This window comes from Argiope bruennichi, chromosome 7 (genome assembly GCF_947563725.1).
Source record: "Argiope bruennichi chromosome 7, qqArgBrue1.1, whole genome shotgun sequence".
Taxonomy (NCBI): Eukaryota; Metazoa; Arthropoda; class Arachnida; order Araneae; family Araneidae; genus Argiope; species Argiope bruennichi.
Window position 1 is genome coordinate 26,910,673 of NC_079157.1, and position 25,779 is coordinate 26,936,451.

At 31.1% G+C, this 25,779-nt stretch overlaps 1 protein-coding gene across 3 annotated transcripts in view; it reads left to right on the forward strand.

Moving 5' to 3' along the window:
* LOC129975751 (spectrin beta chain-like) overlaps positions 1 to 25,779 on the forward strand; it is a 123,519-nt gene extending 97,740 nt beyond the window's left edge. For 2 of the 3 annotated variants that reach the window (XM_056088943.1, XM_056088944.1), the window contains 12 exons: positions 520 to 658; positions 1,287 to 1,371; positions 3,522 to 3,613; positions 3,733 to 3,837; positions 4,935 to 5,042; positions 10,702 to 10,796; positions 16,330 to 16,391; positions 17,865 to 17,958; positions 20,267 to 20,342; positions 21,960 to 22,063; positions 23,682 to 23,724; positions 24,598 to 25,779. In XM_056088943.1, the coding sequence (XP_055944918.1) occupies positions 520 to 658; positions 1,287 to 1,371; positions 3,522 to 3,613; positions 3,733 to 3,837; positions 4,935 to 5,042; positions 10,702 to 10,796; positions 16,330 to 16,391; positions 17,865 to 17,958; positions 20,267 to 20,342; positions 21,960 to 22,063; positions 23,682 to 23,724; positions 24,598 to 24,747 (1,153 nt within the window). In that variant the 3' untranslated portion in view covers positions 24,748 to 25,779. The remainder of the gene's footprint in view (positions 1 to 519; positions 659 to 1,286; positions 1,372 to 3,521; positions 3,614 to 3,732; positions 3,838 to 4,934; positions 5,043 to 10,701; positions 10,797 to 16,329; positions 16,392 to 17,864; positions 17,959 to 20,266; positions 20,343 to 21,959; positions 22,064 to 23,681; positions 23,725 to 24,597) is intronic. The other variant, XM_056088945.1, reaches the window with a different exon arrangement.

A 25,779-nucleotide genomic window follows, 5' to 3' on the forward strand; every position in this document is an offset into this window, starting at 1 on the left:
CCACGATTTTAAAATTATTCATTTATTCACGATTAAAATGGGCATCTTGTATAAAGATGCCATTTTCAATCCTATTGCATTTATTGTCGAAAGTTTACAATATAAAATTTATTCAAAAAACCGTACAAATCCCCATTCCTCCGCCTTTCAATTATATCTTGTTAAAAATGTTTTGATAGATAATTTACCATTAACTAGCAGTTTGTTTATACGTATTTCGTTTTATTTTTCTTACTAAGAGATGAGAAACGTTTATTAACTATATTTATTCTGAGATACTATAATACTGTGATAATTTTTATTAGCGTTTGATTATATAAAATCTGACTAAAATTGTAACTGCAATGAAGGAAAAAAAATGAACGCCTAAAGGAAAATAAAAAAATTCATTAAATGCTGTAAACTAAATATTTTTTACCAAAAATTTATAACTTTTATCTCATTTTTTTCCTGAATAGTTGCCTCAGATATTTCGTTCATTTCTTTTGGCAGTTTAAAATCATTTTCATATTCTTACAGAGATGTTTCCGGTGTTGAGTTATTAATGAATAACCACCAAAGTTTGAAAGCTGAAATAGATACTCGTGAGGATAATATATCAGTGTGTATAAATCTTGGAAAAGAACTGCTTGCTCGCAATCACTATGCTTCTAATGAGGTAAGATTTAAGTTTTTAATTCATTAAGATAGGATATTGTATATAAACATAACTAGAAAATTTTTGAGATGTAGATAAAAGTGCAATTTAATTCATTAAGATAGGATATTGTATATAAACATAAATAGAAAATTTTTGATATGTAGATAAAGGTGCAATAAAACACCTTTTTTTACGTTTCTTATTTATACATCGTTCACATCTATATGTCATTTAATAACAGTTCAGATTCATTTGTAACAATTATTATGCTAAAGTATTTAATTTATTTGGTACAAAAAATACGAAACTTAATTTATATAACGTTTTCCGCTTTCTAAAATTCGATAATTTTCTGCTTCAATCATAATTATTTCATTCTTCTTAAAAGAGGAACATTTCCTGCAGTTTTTGAATTAACAGGTGGAAAATTTTCTGGTGGTAATTTAAATGACGAGGATGAAGACTATAGAGTTATTCGATCCTATTTTAAAAGCTGAGATAGAATCAAAAATTGCATTCGGCACTTAAATATTAAAGAAAATAAAATTTTGTTTTGAAAAAAAAAACACTCATTTTTAATGAATTAAGAATGTTATAAGCACATTGTTCTACATGCAATATATTTGTTTGGATCTTGTTTTATTAGATAAAAGAAAAACTCTTATCATTGACCAATCAAAGGACCTTGATGATGGATCGCTGGGAGGAGAGATGGGAGCATTTGCAACTGAGTAAGCTCTTTTTTATATCTAATTTATACATTTTTTGTTTGATTTTGATATTCTAGAAAATTCAAACAAAAGAATTTTGCGTAATTTGTATGGTCATCTTTCTACTTGAAATTATTGTAAATGTTGTTTTCTTTCTTAATTTAATTCTTTGACATAATATTGTGGTGAAAGCTTATAAGCCAGTTAACAGCTACGCTACACGAGCAATTGCTTTTGTATTGTGGTCATGTTACTCGGCTGCGAACCACAAGGTCCCAGGTTCTATCCTCGCTCTTACCAATCCGCCGCAATATATGGATTAGCATCAAATAAACAATCCAAGTCAATCCGATGAATATATAAATATAATTTCTGCATCAAAATATTCATGAATGTTCAAATAATATTGATAATAGATGCCTGCACGTGTTTTCTTTGAAATAGAACATCCCATACAATGGATGCCAATGAAATTAATTAAAAATGAGATATTTGCACAATTAATGAGTCAAATTAAATAAAATTATCGAGCTGTTATTATATTTATGCAAGCGCAATAATTCATTATTTTATAATCTTTAGTGCATAATAATTATTAGCGATTTTTTTTTACTTGAATTATTTTCTATTTTGATTTGTCATTTTACTCCTAAAAAAAGTGCACGCATTATACTACTATGCTCAAAACGTTCTGGAATTTCCTATTTTTAGCCATTTTCTACGGAATAGTTGAAGATTATCATGAGATAGACTAATCAGAATAGGTTTCATCAATTCCTATCATATCCCAGTTGCTACGACTCCGGCTTGTAATCCGCAATGTTAATGATGCCAAAACAAATAGTTGCACAGAGTAGACTCTTCGATGAAAGGGCCAAATTTCTGTAGAATAAGTGAAAAATAAACGATCGATTAATCTCGTTTCAAATTTTCCCGTCAAGGGGAAGAGCAAATCATAAGGGTTCCATCACGATACAGTACTGTTTACAGGTCCCTCTTGGTTTTAAATACCAATCAAAACATCATATATTTTGCTTCTAGAACCAGTTTATTTCCCTTATCTGATGAAATTGCTTATCGAACAACGATGCTCAAGTTTGAAAGAAGTGCAACTAGGAAGACATTGGAGATTGTGATAAAAAATAGGCTTCTGATACGTATTTGCCTCTTTCAATGAATGATATCAAAAATATATAATAATACAGAGTAGGAACGAAAAGGACATCATGTAAACTGTGGTGAAAGCTTATAAGCCAGTTAACAACTACGCTACCCGAACAATTGCTTTTGTATCATGGTCATGTTACTGGGCTGCCAACCACAAGGTCCCAGGTTCTATCCTCGCTCATGACAATCCGCTACATTGGTGACCTCGGACGATGAACCTTGAACCTTCGTACAGCTGTTGTGGCGCCATCTACCCACAGCAACCCAAAGTCATCAGACTCACTTGACGCAGCAACAGCAATCACTCACACACACGCGCTCGCTCTCCATAACGTTTGGGGCTACTCAAATGGGTACAGGCGCATTAGTCTTAACAGCTTATACATCACCACTCAACAGCCATATCGTTCGACTCACTGGAGGGAGAGTCTGTTAAGCCAGTTAACAACTACGCTACCCGAGCAATTGCTTTTGTATCATGGTCATGTTACTGGGCTGCGAACCACAAGGTCCCAGGTTCTATTCTCGCTCATCACAATCCACCATAGAACATCTTCTGTATAATTTAATTCTTCAGTAATAAATAAATCTTGAAAATTTTGAACTCTCTAGTATAATATATCTAATGCATCAAAAGGCCATCAATCACTGGTGATAATGTCTGTGCTTCAGAATAGAAAGAAAGCAGACCAGATCTTACTATGTGTTTAAGTGCATCCTGGTATATGTTAAATCAAATATTACCAGTCAAACGTTCTTGCATCGGTGTGTGGAAATTTGGAGAATGGGTACCATCTCATTTGTTATCCTTGTCACCAGACCACTAATGAAAAGAACAATTTCCACTCCAAAAAATGTGACTTCAAAATGAAACATTAATCTAATTAAACTGAAATACAAATCCTATATGATAAAATATGTGTTTGAAATCGTGAAGAATGAACATAAGTACTATACTGTTTGGAATTTAACATTATTAATCAGAAACGTTTCTCTTTTTGTAGTCCTCGAAGTTTATCAATTCGCCAGAGATGCGGCAGTAGCAGAAGCATGGCTGATTGCCCAGGAACCGTATCTTTTAAGCCAAGAACTAGGAGTAAGATATTAATATATTAGCTAGTTATCTCATTTTTATTATTTCAAAAAAAGTATAAAAGTTATTTTTTATTTTAAATGTAATAATTGCAATTTTCCTTCTTCTCTTTTTCCAACCAGCATTCAATAGATGAAGTCGAACAATTGATTAAGAAACACGAGGCGTTTGAAAAGTCTTTTGCTGCCCAAGAAGAAAGATTTGCAGCTCTTAAGATCTTAACAACTGTAAGTTATCTTTATTAAAGCACTTATCTAAGTATTTACAAACTGTGAATTCTTGTTGAATGAAGGAGGGTTATTTAAGTAAATTTATATAAGCTTAGGTTTATATGAATACCGTATTCTTCCATATGTGGATAGTATGTTGTTTAAATATTTCAAGGGAGACATGCTCTTATGTAATCTTCTTTGTAAATATTGTTTGTTAGCTAGTTGTAATTTGTTAATGAAAATATATTTTCTAATACCTAATATGCCGAGCCGGATTATCAAATAAGCAGATGCATATTGATTTACAATATATTCAGAATAATCAAATCTTGTATTTTCATTTTATTTACAGAGGCAGTGCATTCAGACTTCATATTAATTGCATTCAGACTTCATACTGGCATTTATTAATGTGCCAATTTAATTCAAATTGATTTGAATGTCATGTTCGAGTAAACTTTGATTTAGAATATTTAAAAGTTTTTTTTTCTATTTAAAGTTTTTACCATTTTGCTGAAAATATTCTTGAAACAATCTTCTTGAAAATTATTCGCAATTAATTGTTTTATTATTTCTTTTTGTCATAATTTTTGTCATTTAAAAACTGCTGACATACAGATTGAATTAAAGTAAATAAAAAATATCCTGTTTTGAATGTTGAAGTTAGGTAGGAGCACGAAATGTGCATTACCTAGAAGTCCTACAGCATTTGATTCAGTCTTGACACTAAAGACAGCATGCATGCATCGCAGTTCGACTTTTTTCTTATGTATTTGAATACCAAATAATTTTATTTTCTGGAAGGAAAATAAATAGGTGGAAACTTTATTCTTTACTGTTCTTGAATATTCCAAAACGAATTTAAGCGTTATATTCTGAACGAGCAAAAACGTTTGCTACTTAGATTTAAAATTTTCTTGTTAATTAATCGTTAGGAGCTTAAAACTTTTGTTTTGTAAAACAGCATCAAGCACACAGTTTGACTGAACATGAAAATTTTTAAATGTGGCTCAAATATTATTGAGAATTTTCAGTTATTTTCTATGTGAATTAAGTTAAGTGTGTATCCATGTTTTTATTTAATATTTATTATGTATTTAAACTTTTTAAAGCTTGAATTAAAAGAGCAAGATCGTCGTGCAAAGGCTGCTGCTGATCAGAAAGCACTATACGAACTGGATGAACATATGAAACGCCATTCTGGGTTTTATGACGATGCGGTACTTTTGCTTTCATGGCTGCTTTTGTTTAATAGCATGTCTTTGGTTTGCACATTTTACACCCTAAAACTGTCGGAGAATTTCAAAAGACTAGAAGCTAATCCCCAGATTAATTCTGGATAGTCTACCAGTAGGTTAGATTACTTGAGCATACTAAGGCTAGTGGGAGTTGTTTCGCCAAAACATTCTCCATACTCTCGAAAAAAAGATGTTATACCAGAGAATGACTTAATGGCATTGGCGTACAATAGTTACTAAATATTAACCTTTGGCGTGCATTTATTATTTTTACTGAATCTATCGTGTCATCCTTGGCAAGTTTTTTGGAGATTAATCCCTGGCATGCGGTTAACAGTATCTGAAAATCGAATTTGCGGTTTAGAAACATTTTCCCTCAACTGATTGAAACAAAAAATTTAACACAAAACGACGCTTGTAGTCGCAAAATCGTATACCAAATTTGATATATTTAGGCCATTGCATTTTTGTAGTGTTACCAAATTTCTGAAAGTACAGACAGACAAACAATCAACCCTCATTCGATTTGGCTCAAAATTTAATGGATGTTTACACCATAGATGTTAAATATGCTTACCCAATTTTATCCCTCTAGTTCTTCTCATTTTGTAGTTAGCATGTTAAGGTGTACGTACACACTTGAAACTTCGAAAATCGTTCAAAATATCGAATATTTTTTTATTGCTTCAAAATGTTCTCTGATCCTTTATCTTTCAAACGATGTTGTCGATATTCGTAATATTTCTCAAGTTATAATTATTTTTCTTGAGGTACTTTCATTAAAGACTCTAGTTTCGGTTGGTTTTTTTTAACTCGTTTTATGAAGAATGATATTTTTCCACTATGTTGCTTCATTCAAACAATCATAACTGAACAAGAAAATGCAAATTGTTTATACCAAATACAATTATTTATATATCAAAATAATCTATATGAAACAGTGGATGTTTTGTACCTCAATCAAAGTTATATTTATCGAAATAAATTTTTAATAGCTATTTAAAAATTAAAATTGCAGAAAAAATCTCGCTTTTTCTATTTCATGTTGATGAAAAAATTGGTAAGAAAAAACTATATATTTTAATAACTTGAATGAGCCACACAACATGAAGACTAATATTAGGCATAATATCCAACTAGAATTGTGTGTCTGTACAAATTAAAATTTAAGGTATCATGTTTCGAAAAATATGCTAATTAGCTCATTAAATATTATTTAATTAATTAATAATTAGTGTAATATGTTTTTTTCTCACTGAAATGAGTTTAAACATATATTAATGACCCACTGTGAAAAAAAAAGGATTTTTAAAGTTAAAATTTAAAAAAAAATCTTCTAATGCGTACGTACACCTTAATTTATATTTGAACAACCAGATAGACAAAATTCCTCTGAACAGATTTTGCTCAAAATTTGACAGAAATCTACAAATTTGGTGTAAAATCCATTTACCAAATTTCATCTGTCTAGCTTAGAGAAGTTTTGAGTTATCTTTGTCACAGAAAGATAGAAATTTTCTAAAGATGTGTTTTTCGAACTCTGGAAAGTCTGAAAGAGGAGATTCGCCAAAATCTCGAGTTCGAATCTTTTTGACGATTAAAATACGATTTTGTAAATTCGTAATAATGTTTATAAATGAAAATAAAAGCCATGAAAATTAATTTTATTTCCATTAGTTTTCAGTGTCTAAAATTAAGAGTTTACGCTCACAAATTAAATCAACAGTTATTTTGATCAATATAATTTTAGCAATAAGGCACGTAAAGATTTAATTTATTTAAATTTTCCTGTGCTTCCCTTTTTGAAATTCTATTTTTCCGAAAGAAAAATTTTCCATTAAAGGAATTGTATTTGCAATAACATAATTAAAAATAATCATGTTTTTATTTTTATATTTTACTTCTGTTTGCAGTGATAGATCATGTTTGAAACAATGAATTTTAATAATATTAAAAGATTTTTTTTCTCCAATTTTATCTCAAAGATAAATAATTAAAACTTTACACACCCATTAAAAAAATAACTTTTCTTTTTGCATGATTTGTTTTTCAGTATTTATTTGTGAAGATCCTGATTGTCGTTGAAAATTTGATTTTTAAAAGATTAGAAGAGAGAGCTCTACTTGTAAAGAAAATGAATGTCTGCGCAAAAACTTAAATTCCTATTGCAACATATTCGAAAAATAATTTTCTTTATAAATTTTATTTTAAAATATAGCACAACTGAGGATATATGTTAAAAAAATATTCTAATTGTGATTCAATGATTAATTTCTGAACCATTAGAGGTAGCTATTACATCCAAATAGAAAAATGTTCTAAACGATGAAAAAAATTATAATTTGAATGTTATTTGGGTCAATAAATGGACTTGAAAAAATTACGAAGTCCAGTATTTTATACAATACAGTGATCCTGTTAGTCATACTTAGTAAAATTATATTAACTCGTACTTTTTAAAGCTCGAATTCAACATCTCACTAAGTAATACCAGTATTTAAATTCAGTAAAAGAAATTAACTAGATGCTTACTATTAAATAATTTTAATTGTAAGACATCATAAACCATCATAAGTATGATTTCATAAAAAAAAAATGCATCACAATATATTTGCATGCAAAACAACATCAAAATCATTACTAACTTACTTGAAATTTTACCTAATTATAAAAAATAACCTGCAGTTAATTATTTTGAAATTGAAAAAGGTTTTCCCCTTCCCTTCTTAGTTTCATTTAATGGCATGTAATTTGTATTAGTAATTAGTGTTACTATACCATATTTCTTGCAATATATCTATATTTATATTCTTTGATTGCCATGCTTGAAGTACAGTGAAACCTCTATATAGTAGCGTATTTAAGCACTTTGCAGCCCTAAAAAGTGCATAAAATGGGGTCCTTCTTTTAATAAATACGATATAGTTCAACACATTTCAATTCCATGAATTCAATACATTTTCAATTAATCAACCTGATAATGATTTAGAATAAATTTTTATCATGTGAAAACACGATGTTGTTTTGGTTTGAGGTTTTTGAAGCCTCAAAATGCGTAGGCAACAAATTGGCGATTTATCGCTTTTGAGGCATCAATTTTCCTCTTTTAGAGTTATTAGAAAATAGGGAAGAAACTTGCAACGTTTGACGATTTATCGCCAACTAAAGTTACAACTTAATTTCCAAATTATTCATTCTCTGAATTTTTACGAATTGTCTTAATTAATTTAAGTCATTAACTAGTTTAAACTGGTTTGAAAGAATCACGAGACTATCAGATTACGCATGAGTCGATATTTAGAAAAACGATGGGGGTTTTTTTGTGTGTGTGTGTGTGTGTTTTTTTTTTCCACATTTCAAAATCGGTCGAGCTCCAAAACTTTGTTTGTCAGTTAGAAAAATTGAAAATGAAAGTTTAAAAAAATATCATTATATATATTGTTACGGAACTTTCCGGGGTTCGTTTGGATAGTGGGGGTTATATGGTGTGAAGAACGCTCAATCACCAGGCGGCAGTGGAAAATAAAACAACGACGTTTATTTACACGAAGACACATAGGACAGCACAAAGACGACAACTATATACAGCACAGAAGACGATTATCTTCAGCCGAGACGTACACACACAGCAAGACTCTACTGCAGACAGTAACGCACAGCTTAGTTCAGCACTAGCTTGACTCCGTCGCTTCTCCGCGTATCTCTGGAAGGCCAGTTCTTTAAAGTCGGTTCCGACTACTCTTCGACTCCACTGGTTCGCAACTCAACTCCTCGGCAGCTGCAGCTCCTTTTATAGGTCTTAGAAGGTGGGGCTAGAAGCCTCTCAACCAATCAGGAACGTTCGAGGCGTAACTCGGTTCCTACTGGACGGATCGGGAAAATTCTCGATGTTTCGGGTATAATCTTTTTTGGCGCCGAAGTCGACAAATTCATCGCCAAGTTGCCAAATGGTCGCCAAGTTTGTCGCCAAGCTCTGGGATCTCCTATGGAACCCACTATGCTGGGAAGCCGCATCAAGGATTCGTAACAATATATATATATATATATATATATATATATATATATATATATATATATATATATATATATATATATATATATATATATATATATATATATATATATATATATATATATATAGAGAGAGAGAGAGAGAGAGAGAGAGAGAGAGAGAGAGAGAGAGAGAGAGAGAGAGAGAGAGAGAGAGAGAGAGAGAGAGAGAGAGAGGATAGAGAAGTCTCGTGATTTTTTCAAACCTGTTTAAACTGGTTAATGACTTAAATGAATTAAGACAAATAATGACTTAAAGAATAATAATGTTCTCACATGATAACTTGAAATTTGCGATCGTAGATTTCATTTTTTTTAAAAAATTAACTTTTGGCAAATGAATTTGTGCTGAGATTGAACTCAAAGATTTGCAGCATTCAGGTTTGTACACCATAGTACTGAGAGATGTTTTCGGTGCTAATAAATCTGTTAATAACTAAGTGAATATAATGAAATATATAAGAAATATTCCTAATATTTTATCATTCGTAAAATTTGTATTTTTATTAACTTATTCATTCGGCAAATAAGAAAATTAGGTTTAAAAAAAACTACTTGCGATCTATCTCAGAATCAGCGTCCTTAGGCAGCTGCTATTTCTGCTTAGTCAGAAATCCACCATTCTCCCCATATATCAGAAATCTCTATTTAATGAATCTTACTCAACAAAACTGTTTTTCTATTGAAAAACAATAATACAAATACTGTAATATGTCCTAAAATTTCCATATATCGAATAAAAATTTTCGCATAAAATTTATGTTTACCTATTGTAGTCAAAAACAGACTACTGATTTCGTTCATAAGATGGGCAATAAATTAAATATAGATTGAAATTCTCGAAAGGTAGGAAATCATTCATGAGGAAAGAAGCAACACTTGCTGGTGTGTCATATGCTATTCTTAGCTTTTATTCTATACGTTCTTTTTTTAATTTTAAACGAAATTTTTATTTTAAATACTATTTAGTTTTCGAAATCTTATTGTGAGGTTATCCTCTAAAAGGAAATCCTTAAATGTTAAAAAGAAGTTCGATTTAATAAAAGATGCAATAAGCGGATTTAAAAAAAAATTAAAATATAAAAGAGGGAAAGAATGTGAAATTTCAAAAAGTTTAAATTAATTAATTGTTTAATCGTTGTACTTTTAAAATCGTTTTTAAAATAAATTTCTTTGATAGTTTAATTCTCTGAAATTTTATTTATATTCAAAAATTAAATATGCATAATTGTTTGGTTAAAATCTAGTTTAAGGTACCTTTCGCCTCGCTAAGGTTGTCAACAATGCCAAGTCGTCAACGTCAAAAATTAAAATGACCTCCATTAACCATTTTACATATTGTTAATCTGGTCAGTCATCTCGATTGGCGATTTGAAATCTTTGGCGAGATGAAGAAGTACCCTGAACAAGATTCCAACCAATTATTTTCAGTAAGAAAATGAAAAAATTCCAATATTTTTCTGTATACTGAAATTTTATGTATCATTTTTTTTCATACGAATCTTTAAGTTTGATGATAGAAGTTTGCTTGTATTTTAAAGAAAACACTATAAAAAAAAGGTAATCTTTGTTTCATTTTTCTGTGTGTTAGTATGAAAGAGATTTTACAAAAAAGCAAGAGACAGAAAGGCAGGAACAAGATCGACTTGCAGCAGAAAGATTAGCAGCTGAAGGAGAAACATCAACGTAAGTGAAACATCAAACTTACAAAACTCCATTTATTTTGATTGATTGATTTTATTTAATGTCCACTTGTCCTTTGAAAGATTTGATTTTTGTTAATAATCAGACACTTTATCAATATAAGCGAATGCAATCTCGCTAAGCCACTAACATTGTAAAAATTTAAATGGTGTTATGAAACTTAAAATGATCAAAATAGGGTAAGAAAGAGAAAAAATAAAATTATGTCTCTGATGCTATTGATACTCGCTGTGTCGCTGTCTGCATGATGAGTGATCTGCGTTTGTGTAATATAAAAACATTCCGGTACAACATTATTCGACACATTCGATATTTTCCTTCATAAAGTTAACTTATCTAACCTATTAACGCGAGTTATGTTTAGTAATTGACCACTTCCTCATAAGCTGCTCAGAATCCTTTAACGTCTAACAAAAATTGTGTAAAAAGCTAAGAACAGGGCCAACAACCATTGTCAGAGTTTTTTTTTCTCCTATTTGGATCAAAAGGGACTTAGTCCTTTTATTAGAGAAGGGCAGTGTAGCGGATTGGTATGAGCGATGATAGAACCTGGGACTTTGTGGTTCGCAGCCTAGTAACATGACCACAAGACAAAAGCAATTGCTCGTGTAGCGTAGCTGTTAACTGGCTTATAAGCTTTTCACCACAGACTCTCCCTCCAGTGAGTCGGAGGTGAGACGAACGATATGGCTGTTGAGTGGTGTATTAGCTGTTGATTCTAATGCGCCTGTACCCATTTGACACCCAACACAAGCGTGTGTGTGTGTGTGGAGCGTGTGTGTGTGTGTGGAGCGTGTGTGTGTGTGGTTACTGTTGCTGCGTCAAGTGAATCTGACGACTTTGTGTTGCTGTGGGTAGATGGCGCCACAACAGCTGTAACGAAGGTTGAAGGTTCATCGTCCGAGGTCACCAATGTAGCGGATTGGTATGAGCGAAGATAGAACCTGCACCTTGTGGTTCGCAGCCCAGTAACATGACCACAATACAAGAGCAATTGCTCGTGTAGCGTAGCTGTTAACTGGCTTATAAGCTTTTCACCACAGCAGTTAATACCATAATTTATGGTTCTGGTTATGAAATAGCTGTTCTTGATGATAGGCAAAAATGTTCAAAGCCTAGCGTTGAATTTTAACTAAGGATAAAAAAATCCAATTGCATCAGGAATGACGAAAAAATACGTTAAAAAATAGCATTTATTTGGACGAACGCATTTTCAGAACCCATTTATAATTGAACATTCTCTATTAGTACAACATATTGTATGATGTCTCCACGATATTTTCTATTGCCTATGTTCTGAATGCCGGTCAATATAGTGTAGATGTCATAACAATGCGGTTGGATATATTGTACTAATAGGAGCAACCCAAAGCCCTTTTACATCTACAATAAAAGCAACGTCTACAGGCAGAACATCAGAGATAAGTATATGTACTCTGCTTTCTATAGATTTGCATATTAGCTGCGGTTATCGTATGGACAAAATCATACGATTCCGATTAAATAGCTTTGGACACGGAAGTCAAGTGAAGTGACTATCTCAAAGCAATGGCTTAAAATCTTGATGAAATAATGCTACGAATCTTATAGTAATTGTACGAGACAATATGAATCTAAAAATGAGTGCAAGTTGTTTCATAATTTAATTTCGGAAGATATTAGATGCTCAGAACGTTTGTAAATTTCTTTCTCTGAGCTTTGTGCTCTCAGTATGAGCAGGAATTGTGCAGCCTTTGGGATAAAGTCTCAACTTATGGATCGAAGTGTTTCAATTCCGAAAGCCGTTCGAAAACAAGGCTCACCCTATTTTGGGCGAGATGCACTTAAATTTCTTTTGAGGTTGAAACACTTTCGCTTTTGAGGAAATATGGAAAGGGAAACCTCTAATGATGTTCGATTTGACAAGGCTTAAAATCATGAATTCTGTCCGGAAATACTCCTCGTGTGCCAATTCAAAAATTGAATATTTAAATAACTAAATTTAAAATCAAAATCAAAGGTTTGGAAAGATACTTGGTTACTTCCAACGTATTTTAGCCTAGATCTCCTGAAGCCTAAGTATACTAACTTTCGAAATAACCTCGCAGTGATGTAATGAGATAAGTGGAACTTTGGGCACTTTTTACACTCCACATGCCCTTATTAGCATAAAATGCCCAACAACATTCTTACAATATATTCACGATATTGATCGGCATTCAAAATATTGGGCGACATCGTGGGAGGGTTACTTTGTTGTGCAAGGTAATAATATCTGCTGATAGTTTTCTGAAAAACTGTGCTGAATAATTTGCATCCATACACTAGATGCTATGAAAAATTATTTTGAAATGAAATAGTTGCTATCAAAATTCTGTAATATGCACTCAATTAAATACTAATAAAAAAGATTAATTACATTCAAAAATGATAAAATAGAAACAACTGCGAGGTATCTATTTGGAAATTATGTCTGAAGTTAAGTGAGAAATTGGGGCGAGGGGAGGATTTTCTTAACAGTTGTCTTTTTTTTTCCCGTCATAGTTTCAATATAAAAGAAATTAAGAAGCATTAAAGAAAGGACATCAACTAAAAGCAATTTTTTTAGAGCGAAACGAGCAGACAATTTTCTGAATTCTAAATTATTATTTAATAGTTTACGAAATGCTTTAAATTAAAACATATAAAATTTCAAAAATATTAATTTTATTTCTTTATAGATCTTTTCTCAGGATAAAGAAACATTATCCAGTTTAAATTTTTGTTCTATTTATTTCCGTTACTCTTTCATATTTTTGAAGGAGTGAGAAAATAGGATATATATATATATATATACACTGGTGGATAAAATTAAGAGATGGAAAGCATTTTCGCACATTTCTCTAAAAATACCGCACAAAACCTGGACAGTTGATTGCCATATATAGTCACTGTAGCGCTATTGGCCCTGAGATAAGTTTACGTATTCTTGTGGGCGTTGCTAAGCCAGCAGGAGGTATAAAAGTCCGCATCGAGCTGTTCATCTCATTCCACTCTTCAACACAGTTAAAGATTTTAATGCATTTTTTGAATAATCGTGTTGTTTCTTGCTGGTTTTTAGGTGAAATGAGTGAACATCATCGTTTAGACGACGGTATGAGGTGGTGAATTGTGGGTATACTTGAGGCAGGCCAGTCCCAAGCTCAGGTTGCTAGGGAATTGGATATAACACCAAGCGTCATTTCCAATTTGGGGAGTCAATTTAAAACTAGTGGGACAGTATGCAGACGACCAGGACAAGGTCGCCCGAGGGCTACAACGGCCAATGACGATCGGTATTTGTTCGTTTCAGCTAAGCGCCAGAGGACGGCTACAGCCACTCAATTGTCTAGGGACCTCGCGGCTGCTACAGGAACATCAATTTCGAGTAAGACAGTTTCCAGAAGACTCCATGAAAGAGGGCTGTATGCCAGGAAGCCCGCTATTTGCATCCCACTCACTCATTCCCACAAAAGAGCGCGTGCAGAATGGTGCAGACAACATCAGAATTGGACACAGCTTCAATGGGCTAATGTTCTCTTCACCGATGTGTCCAGATTCAGTCTACAACCTGATTCTGGACAGTTATTGATATGGAGGGAACCTGGAACCCGATACCATCCCAGCAACACTATCAAAAGGGACCATTATGCTGGTGGAGGACTCATGGTTTGGGCAGGGATCATGCAAGATACCCGCACACCTCTCCATGTGTTTGACAATGGTTCCGTGAATGCCCAGAGGTACAGGCAGGAGGCTCTAGAGCCCTATGTGCGTCTTTTTAGGGGCGCTGTTGGCCCTGAGTTCATTTTTATGGACGACAATGCGCGACCACATAGGGCTCTCATGGTTGATGAGTATCTGGAAAGCGAGGACATTCAACGAATGGATTGGCCAGCAAAATCCCCTGACCTGAATCCTATTGAACATGCTTGGGATGCTCTTGGGAGAGCTATTGCGATGCGCCAACCTTCCCCCAGAACCATTCTAGAGTTAAAAATTGCTCTGGTGGAAGAATGGGAGGGTCTTCCACAACCCCTCCTTAACTCCCTTATTAACAGCATGCATACTCGTTGTGCATGCTGTCTGTCTGTCAGGAGTGACCATACACCATACTAGAGGCAACACACACTGTACAAGCCTCACTTTTGTTGTCATATTTTATCCTTAAGTTCAGACTACATTGGATTTATTAACAATAGGTCTTTCCAGTGAATGGCATTTTCATTTTTGTTTTGCATACTTTATTATCATGGTATAAGCTATATCCATACCAAATTTCATTTATTTATATTCAGTATTTTTTGAGATATTTGGGAAAATGTCTTCCATCTCTTAATTTTGTCCATATATATATATATATATATATATATATATATATATATATATATATATATATAAAGGCAAGACGAGTATTTTGATGCATAACATGTGGGTGCCCCGAATATAGAGCATCATAGTATAATTAAGGTGTGAAGCTTGTATTATGAAGCCGCATTCCTCTTCATTATCCGATGCACCGTGCCTTTGGATATGTCGATTTGTCGTGCCACTTGTCATACCGAAGTTGATGGACTTGCTTCGCACACTTCTTTCACTTCTGAACATTAGCATCTTTTTTCCCCCACCGCTAGCACATTGTCCAACACAGCGGTGGTCTCCTTAAATCTTTCGTACGTTCTTTTGATCGTCGTGCCGTGTATGTTGAGGTGATTGTCGAATTTTTTTGTCACAGTCGCTCGTGATTGCAATTCATGATAAGTCAGCACCATGAAAACACGATGCTCAATTGAATATTTGCTCATTTCAGAACCACGAGGATTACGTACAGTATAAAGTAATATCTTATCGAGTAACGTGCGACTCATTCTCATGAAACTTCTTTTCTAGCCTTATATGCCACGGCTTAAATTTGCATATTCACTTGCAGACATGCTTTTCCTCTCATCAGTTGCCATAAATTTGCATAATCAAGCTTCCATATCATGCAATCGCTGTGTGCATCGAAATTTGGAATACAAATGTCGGATTCGTAATGAACGCTCTTCATGTAATTAGTCTACGACGCTATATTCGGGGACCCCACATGTTATACATCAAAATGCTCGTCTTGACGTGCTCTATCAGAAACTGTAAATATTAGGCGCTGCATACCTTGTGAGACACCCTGTATTTAAAACGCATATTTTTATACAAATATCTTTATATCATATAGATATTAAATATAAAACACATTAAAACTTATGAATCAAATCTTCCAAAAGAAAATTTAAGACGCATTTAAAAGAAAGCTTTCTTTGAAATTTTCGAATTTTTTCCCCCTTGCTTGCTTTTTAATTAAAAAAAATTAAATTAATAATTCTTTAATGTTTTTTTTCAAGCAGATCTTTTTTAAACATTTCTATCCTTCCTTTTTCCTTATTTTCTGGCATGCTTTGAAACTGAATTCATATTAATATTTCATTTAATGCACCATGAATTTTAAATTAAGTTAATTTTAATATATGATTAATTCCAGGACCAAGTCAGATGTCACTGAAGTTGATACTCAAGCTTCAGAAAGAGAAAAGAAAGCAGAAAGTAAGTATCATTTTAAAAATAAACAATTTGTTTGGTAATTTTTATTTTTTTATTTCTTATTCAGTTTGACAAGAACCGGTAAACATAAAAATAAACTTTTAAATGAAATAAATAGGTTGTAACTCTCCAATTGAGAAAATTTTCGCTGATTTTCGGACACACTTTAATAGACATTCAGTTAGATTTTAACCAAACTTTTAAACAAAAGAAATATATTTAGTAAATAAAAAAATAAATGTTAGAAGGCAGCAAATAAATTTACCTTTAATTAATATAAATTTTAACCAAAGTTGCAACAAAATACTGTTTTTGTAGTATGAACCAACAAAAACAGTCGTTAATTTGCTGTTTTCAATGATGTGCAATACATTAACATGCGGATAATTTATTTTGATTTCTAATCGAGATTTATCTAATTAATTGAATATTTCGATACTAATGATTATGTTACGAAAAGAAATACCATAAGTCAACACGTTCCTTTTCGTAATTTCATTATTAAAACCTGATATTAAGGTGTCCGACTCAGAGAGAAAGCAAGAGATTTTTGAAAGAAAAAAATATTTTAATGTTTATATGATGTTTCTTTATTGATATAAGGATAAAATGATGAATAAAAATAAAATTATTTAAATATATGTAGCTTTTGAAAAAGAAGTATATTTTTAGGTAAATTTCAGCATTTATTTACAAAAACTAGGATTGTTCTAGAGAAAAAAATTTTTATAATTTTTCATTTTTCTTTGCAACATTACATGTGTAACATCTCTTAGAGTGTAACTAACTATTATTAAAGAATTATATTCAAAAATAAAAATTTTGTGCGTAATGTATGAAATTATCTACGAAATTTTGGACTTTTTTTCTACAATATTTACATTAAACGATCATAAATCCACTTCTAGAGTATTCAACAGCAAATCCATAGTTCATTACATTTTATACAATATAAAGAGTACTAATTATATATTTCATTAAAATATCTTGATTATTTTTTGAGATATGATGATACTCGTACCAGTAGAATAATGAAAAAACTCCTTCTTCAGAAAATGCATTTAAAGTTTTTTAATGCTTATAAATAATCATCACGTATATGCCAATAGTTTGCTATAACTTGGTTTCTAATTGACATAGATAGAACAAAATAAAGATATCACTGGAGACAGAAACGTACCTATTTTTTGAAACTGAAAAATAAATAAATAAAAATGCGAATTTTTACCCAAATTCATGCTTTTAACTTAGTCGAATACCTTAACTATGTTTTATCAGAATAATTTTTAATATGTAAATCTGTATAGATGTAGGAAGTAATGCTGAATATTCAACAATTTTTATAACCATTTATTTATTTATTTGTTCGAAAAATGAGTTTTTGATTTAAAATACCAGAAATGCACTTTATTTATTTATTTATTTATTTATAAGAAACGATAATTTTATGCACTCTAATATCAGTTTTCATTCCAGTTTTAAGGCCAAGCTCTCTCACTCAAAAACCTTTTGAAGGACCTTTAATAAGGAAACATAACTTCGAATCTGCAACCAAAAGAGCAACCAACAGGTAGGGTTACAGGAAAATAGAAATAAAGTAAATATATTAAACTTTGACTCATTTTGAATGTACTAAAATAACTGAATTCGCTTTACGAAAAAAAGATTAAAATAAAAAAAAAATGAATCTACGGTACAATTCCGTTTTAACGTCAACCAAATGTCTCTTATTTCGCCATTTCGGCGATTTCGATCGTCCAACTATTTAGCATGTGATCTCCATGTTCATTTTCATAATGAATATTAATACACTTGAGCATATTTTTATAATTTGGAGAAATTTTTTCTTAGCGCTTTTTTACTTGCCGTTAAAACCGAATTTTACCGAATTTGCTCATACTTAGAATAGCTAATTAATTTATTTTAAATCTTGGAGATCAAAAATAAAACAAAATAAATTACGTTGAGTTACAATCAATTCTATTGAATTTGTGCATGATTATTCAGGAAATAAAAAAAAATCAATCAAAGAAATATAAGATTTTCGAACAGTGTTAGGTTCAAATACGTTTTCTCTCAATGACACAAAATTAGTCTCTTGTTTATGCCGGGTTTACACTCGGCCAGTAGGCAGCGCATGCGCAGAAAGGGACTGATTTATGTTTGCCACAATTTCATAAGATAGACTCAGGCATTCCATGCTTTTCTATAAATTGCCTATTTGGCGTCCCTGAAATTTTCTTTTTCACTGCATATCGTTTTAAAATGACAAATATTTACACTAAGAAACATGGTGAAATAATAATAATAAAAAAAAGGTTAACATACCTAAAATTGGAAAATTATAAAAAATAAATGGAAAATATAATGAAACCATCGCATTAGAAAGAACAAAAAATGTCGGAATTAATCTATGATAAGTAATCATATTTTCTCGCCAATTTCTACAAACGCATGCGCGGTAAGAAAAAAATACGATATAGCGGCATGTTGCTGTCCCGTCTGGACAATTACTTGCCATCGACCGAGCAGCATTTTTCAGCCTTTCTACGCATGCGCTGTCTATTCGCGATCTTATAACTGGCCAAGTATAAACCAGGCGTTAAGATATACAAAACTGTTTTAGAATAAACAAATATTACTGGAACAATTCAAATTTATTTCTTATTGCATGTTTACCAGCTGAAAATAATTAGACAAAATTGGAAATGATTCTAAATAGAAGTAATTATATTTGGCATAGAATAAATTAAGCATTCATAAATAAAATTATAATAAAAATTATTCTTGAATCAAGCCTATAACTTTGTTTATCTCATTAACATGTTTAGCTCATTTATTTATAGTTAAGTTAAATGTGGATTCATAGAAAAGTAACAGCTTCATTACATTTGAAAAAGAAAAATGTCAGTAAAACTTAAGATTAATGGATTTCTCACCAAAAACATCAAAATCGTGCCAGTCGTCCAAAAACTCGCCATCTTGGATAAATACCAGAAATAATAAGAAACGGCTATTAAAATTGCAATAAAAAATACAGTGATTGTATTTAATGAAAGATCGCTCCCAAATAATTCAACTTCAGAGACCATACATCAAAATCTAGTCAAAATATCAAACAAATAAACGTATATGATGCATAATTATATAAAACAACTATCAAGTTCAGTTGACAATAATACTAACTATTTAAATTATCCAAGTTTTTTTTCATTTGTTCTTTTACAAAAATCATTACCCTAATCATTTTTTAAAACCATTTTAAAAATTTTAAATATGTAAGAGAAGAAATAGGTTTAGGCTTAAAACTAAAAATTACGGCTGAAACGTCAAATTACAATTTTTTAAAAGCGATAAATTGTCGATTGTGGTAACCTATTATATTCTTTAGTTGATGTTTGGCAAGTTTTCTACTATTTGGCATGGTTTGGTAGAGAGTGGCAAAATAATCTGTACCTTGTTCTTCAATTTTACCTTGTTTTGTTTTGTTTTCCTCAAAATTTAAACATTTTGCAGTTCTCTTTTCAGTATTGATTTGTTAATATGGAGTGTTCAGTAAGCAAAGGAATAAAACCCACTTTAAGTAATTTTGAACATATTTCAGTCTTAGAAACTTTATTTGAAGTTTTCTTTAGACTTAAAATATATATTATGAAGAGTATTTTCTATTATTTTGATTATTATCTTACTTATTATTATTATACTTCTATTATTCTGATGATGTTACGAGGGTAAATTTGTTTTATTCCCAAAAATTTTTGTCTGCTTTTCTCCCAACTTTGTTAGTGAGATATAACGTTGTGCTCTGTACGCCCCTCAATGTAAATATATTTATGTTTATCGATCTGGATGCAATATAATTACGACATCATTTTCAGGTCCTGGGAAAAAGTTTACATACTAGTAAAAGACCGTATGCTGTACACATATAAAGACCAAAAGCATTGCAAACAGGTAATAATCTTTCATTTTGTTTTTAAAAACTTTTACAGATTTTCTTTGCTTTAAAAAGTGTATGCACATGTTAAATCTATACAAATATTTTTACGGAAATTTTCGAAAATCCATCTGTGAGTTGTACGGTGAAAAGCCCAATATGCTAATAACATAACGGCACCAACATTAACACATAGGCAACAAAATATAGTTAAAGCGTGTGTGTGAGTGTAAGAACAGTACTTGCAATAAACAGCTGTATACAAGCAAAAAATTGCTGCTAAGCAATCACAGCAGTACGAAACGCTTGAAGAGGACTCGCTTGAGTTCAATCCTATTGCTCTTTCTCCATGCGATTCACCCACTGTCAGCTCTGTCTGGTTACTTTACAGTTTCTATGGCAGGGCAAGTCAGCCATCTGACTCTCCGACCCGCCACGAAGGCACACGGATATAAACCATAAAACTGAATGACCGGACTGCCGCAACAGCAACACTGGCGGGAACTGTGGTTGAGTCCTAAGGGCCATCACCGACCACGGTACAACCTTCTCCGAAGTAAGTACGTCCGTCATCGATGGGAGGAGTCAGATCCCCCACTTATTTGTGTACCCTCCAGGGTGGCGAGATCCAATCACCATGCCGGAAGTATCTCATCCTCATTTCGAGGTGCCCCCCGGGGGTTCTCTATGGCAGGGCAAAGAAACTTCCAGACGGATATCGCATCTTTTCTCCTAAAGCCGCGTTAGGACGGACTGTGGCCTTTACAGATATTCATAAATCTGCCAACTCACCCATTGTTGGACCAGCCCCGCCTGTGGACATCGTCCCAAATTTCCCGCAAATTATCGGTAAATTGAACAGACATCAAAGAACCTCGGAAAAACACAAGAAAGGGGAAAGTGTGCCTGTCTCCAGACGCGCACAGATCGTTAGAATGGTGCTTAAAAGAGATACTGCCAAAATAAATTACGGATCTTTAATATTCAACAAAAGTTTGATCCACAGCAAGCTGAAGACTGATATAGTTTAAATAAAAAGGGAGAGGGGACTTTTGATGCAATATGATTTCAGAAGAAAATTTATTTCGTAAAATATATTTTAATAGAATGTAACCTATTTGTATATTTAAAATAATTGATATAAGGAAAGAATCCGCCTTCCAACCTCCCCACTGGTTCGATTTAGCTAATTTTTATTTCATATGAAAATTTAAGACCCATAATTATGTTATCAATGGTCACCTAAACTTCTTATCTTGCATTTTGAAGGAAAGAAAGTCACAGAGCAAAACTTTGAGAGTCATTATTCTCTGCAACTGTACTGATTTCATCAACATAAAATAAGATGTAATTCATAAAAGTTGGTTGCCATGACTAAATCAATAACATTAATATGGTAGGTTAAAAACTGGTCGCTGAAGGCAGCTAGTACATTATAAAAAATCAATTTGAGAAATCTTATACGAATCAAAACAATTTAAAACAATAAAAAATAGAAAAAGAGGTATTTAAATGGTTTATTTCATATCAGCTTAGATTTATATGACTTGAAGCTCTTAAATAAATATAATACAATTATTACTTGATTTATTGTGATGCAACATTATGTAATTAATAATGATGTATTTTGTAAGGAGCCAGACAATTTTTACCATGGAGAGCCTCCAATGGACTTGAGAGGAAGCGAAGCAGCAATAGCATTAGATTATACAAAGAGAAGACATGTCTTAAAATTAAGGTAAGTGTTGATATTCAAAAAATGTAATTCTGATTATAGTACACCTCCAATTATTTGGATTTAAAAAAAATTGCCTCGGGGATGGGAAGTGAATGAAATAATTTTGTGAATACAAAAATAATTTTGTTGAATTTTTTTATACTTACATGCTTTATTAAAATATCACTTCAACATATCAATAGTTTCTGTTTTTACTTTTCATTGGTTTTTAAATGGCATATCATTTAGACAAATGATATTTACTTATTATGCAAATTGATGAACCTTGCTAAATTACTTGAAAATGTAGTTATAAATAAAATGTTTGAAAATAATGAATCCTCACATTAATGTACTAAATTTTTAAAGCAAGAGAGATTAACTTGCACTCAGGCACTCCCTTTTTTCTATGTTAAAATATTGCTTCTTAACAAACATATTCTTTTTTGTTTCAACAAACAGCATTTTAATTACTGTTGAACCTTTTTAAGAGGCAGGTATAGATATCCTAGCTTACATGTATTATTTGATATACTGCCACAGAATTAAAGTAATATTTAGAAAATAAATGAAAGTTAATTTTTATAGAATGATTTAATATTTAAGCAATCATACTTAGTATTAATTCCCTGTACATTAAAAAATAACGAATGATATCTTATTAGAAAATAGTCTTGACAGTTTGTGCTTTTATGTATTAACACTATATAGGCATTTTTCCAAAAATAAACTACCTTTCTTTATTCTTCTCCAAGTTTTCCTATTGGTGTAAAATAGAGGAAGCTGGATTAGATGACATCCTCATCATTTAACCATAATTAAAAATTATGGTTATTTGTTCATCTCAAAAGAACAATCTTGTTACATAAACATGCCTAAAATAATCCCTCCATCAAAATAATAAAAAAAAATATTAAAGTTAGAAATTCAACACAATATTAAATTATTATACCCAACTGAGTAAAAAATATTGACCTCCAAACTAGAAAAGTAAAGACAGTAGATGAATTAAAAATAATTTGACCACTTTTTTTTTAAATGGCATTTCAAGTGAACATGAATTTGAATAGTTCAATAAAACTGTAAGGTAATTTTTCACGTGAATAAAAAAAACATTAATCAACTTCTCATCAGATTTCCCTGGAAGACATTCTATTATATAACATTAAGAGGCAATTTAATTTTTCAAGAGTAGCAAATTATGATGCCCCAGCTATCTCAACAAATATTTAAATTGGCAGGCTTTACCCAAATGTGTATTAAGTAGTTAAACAGACTAAAAAAAAAAATAATACGTAAGTGATAAAAATGAAGTTATTAATTGAGAATAAGTTGAGTAGTGAGAAAAGTTTAATTCGAAACTAAATATGATAATTCTCATATTTAGAGTTCAAGTGAATTTCATTCTCATTTCACACACACAAACAAAATAATTATTAATTTTATAATACACATTGATAAGTAGGTATTTATACCCTAATGGCTTCTATTTTCAGAAAAAGCTATATATAATTTTGTTTTGAATATATTTTTTCATATAAAAAGTGCAAAATATGCTCATGCATTTTAATAAGATAACGAATTATATTTTATATTTATTCAATTTTAGTATTTAAACTATTTCATTTATATTTTTTAGACTCGCAAAAGGAGGTGAATATCTTTTCCAAGCCAAGGATGAGGTAAGATAGCAAATAAAAAAATTGTAATAATCCATCATGGTAATAGCATTTTATTTAAGATTCAAAAATATACAAGATATAATTGCTTGGATAACTAACTAATAACCAACCTTATTTACAGATGAAATAATTTAAATGTTTTTCTAAATTTACAGTATATTGTTTGCTGAACACAGATAAACAATTGTGGTTTATTGCATATAACTTCGTTGCACATAAACTGTGATTCATAATTGCCATTTTTTTTTTTGTATATAAAATTCAAAAAATATTATTTTTCACCTAAAATGTTCACAAATTAACTATTAAGGCTTGCTTAGTATTTTCTTTATTGCTTGAGAAATGCATCTGCATGCAGAAAACAAAGACGGTACAAATGTAAAACAAGAAATCAATACCTTGTGGTTTTGTGGCAAAAGTACAGGATTAATGTTTACATTATCTTGCCACTCTATTTTCCCTCCATCTAATAATTACTAATACTATAAGTAAATTATAGAAATAAAGCCAATTTTGAAAAATTCTGCTTGATACTTTGTGTATTCACTAGTTCAACAATTATAATAATAATACTCTTCTATATACCATATATTGGGTATCCAATCTATTCATAATTTAATAACTAATTTCTGAACCATTAAAAACAGATGTACTTCCAAAAAAGGATTTTTGTTTAATAGAATAGAATTGTATGTTTTAAACAATAAATATACTGCAAAAAAAAAAGAAAGAAAGAAAGAAAAAAGATTGTGTATCTAAATTTTAATACATTCTCCAGTTTTCTTAGTCATATATAGTAAAATTCTAAGAGTTTAGAAATTAGCTACTATGCAAGAATTAGAGAATTTAAAATGATTCCTTTTAACTTTATAGGAGGAAATGCTTCGCTGGTTATCACACCTTCAACAGGCATCCTCAGAGGAGACTGCTGGTCCAGGTTATTCACAAACTTTGCCACTGAGACGAAGTGAAGAGAGAAAAGACGAGCAAAAGCGCCGCAGTCTCTTCTCCAAGAAGAAATGAACTACCTAGTTTATAATTTTAATATGGTAGTGGCCACACTAGAAATGTATATTTCTGAGAAACCATAGAGATTCATTATTTCAGTGTGAATGCTGAAATTTTATAAATTCATCCATTTCTCAGTTCAAAACTATTTAAAAGCAATCATTGTTCATCCACAAAATTTTTATACTAACATGTATTTTTGGAAGAAGAGTGTTTTAGATTCATTTGCTACTTTTAAAACCAAAATAAAATTTCAATACAAGACAATTCATTTTTATAATAATTTAATAATATTGTGAAGCTTTTATTATAAAACTGAAATAATTTAATAATATTATTTATCAGTTTAGAGTAGAAATTCATTAATATTTATGCCATGGGTTCTCAATCTCTTTAAATTCTTTGCCCAATAAATATGAATAAAAAATATGTACTTTTATATAAAAAAATATCCTGAGATTGCATCTTAAATCAAGTGTTTGGTAATCATAGGGCAAAAAAAAATGTTACAATATAATAAGATAAAAAAATATCTCAAGTCCTAAATTTGTGTACATGCACATAGCCATGAGTGTGCAAGGTAAGATAAAAAGCAAACTATGAAAGTCTTACAATTCACAAAGCTAAATTCTTGGAAAAGCCAAGTTAAAGGAATGCCAATATGCATTGAAAAACACAGATTAAAAAAAATATTAAAAGGGGTTGTCATTCTACATTCATTTCCAATATGCATATAATCTGCCATGTTAAAATAATACCATCAAAAATAATACAATGGTACATGTACCATAATTTGAAACCAACCCCCCACTGTTATTTATATTATGCTATTACATTAAAAGAGCATCAAAAAATAAAATGTTCCAGTTTGGCATAAGAACAAATATTTAATTTTTTAAAAGTTTGACTATAGAACATGGTATTTTTATCAATTCATGAAAGTCTCCTCTAAGCTGAAAAATATAAATTTTACAGCTGTAATTTATATAAGAGCTTTAAAAGGATCTCACAGAAATTCTGTTAAACCTCAATAAAGTTTATAATTTA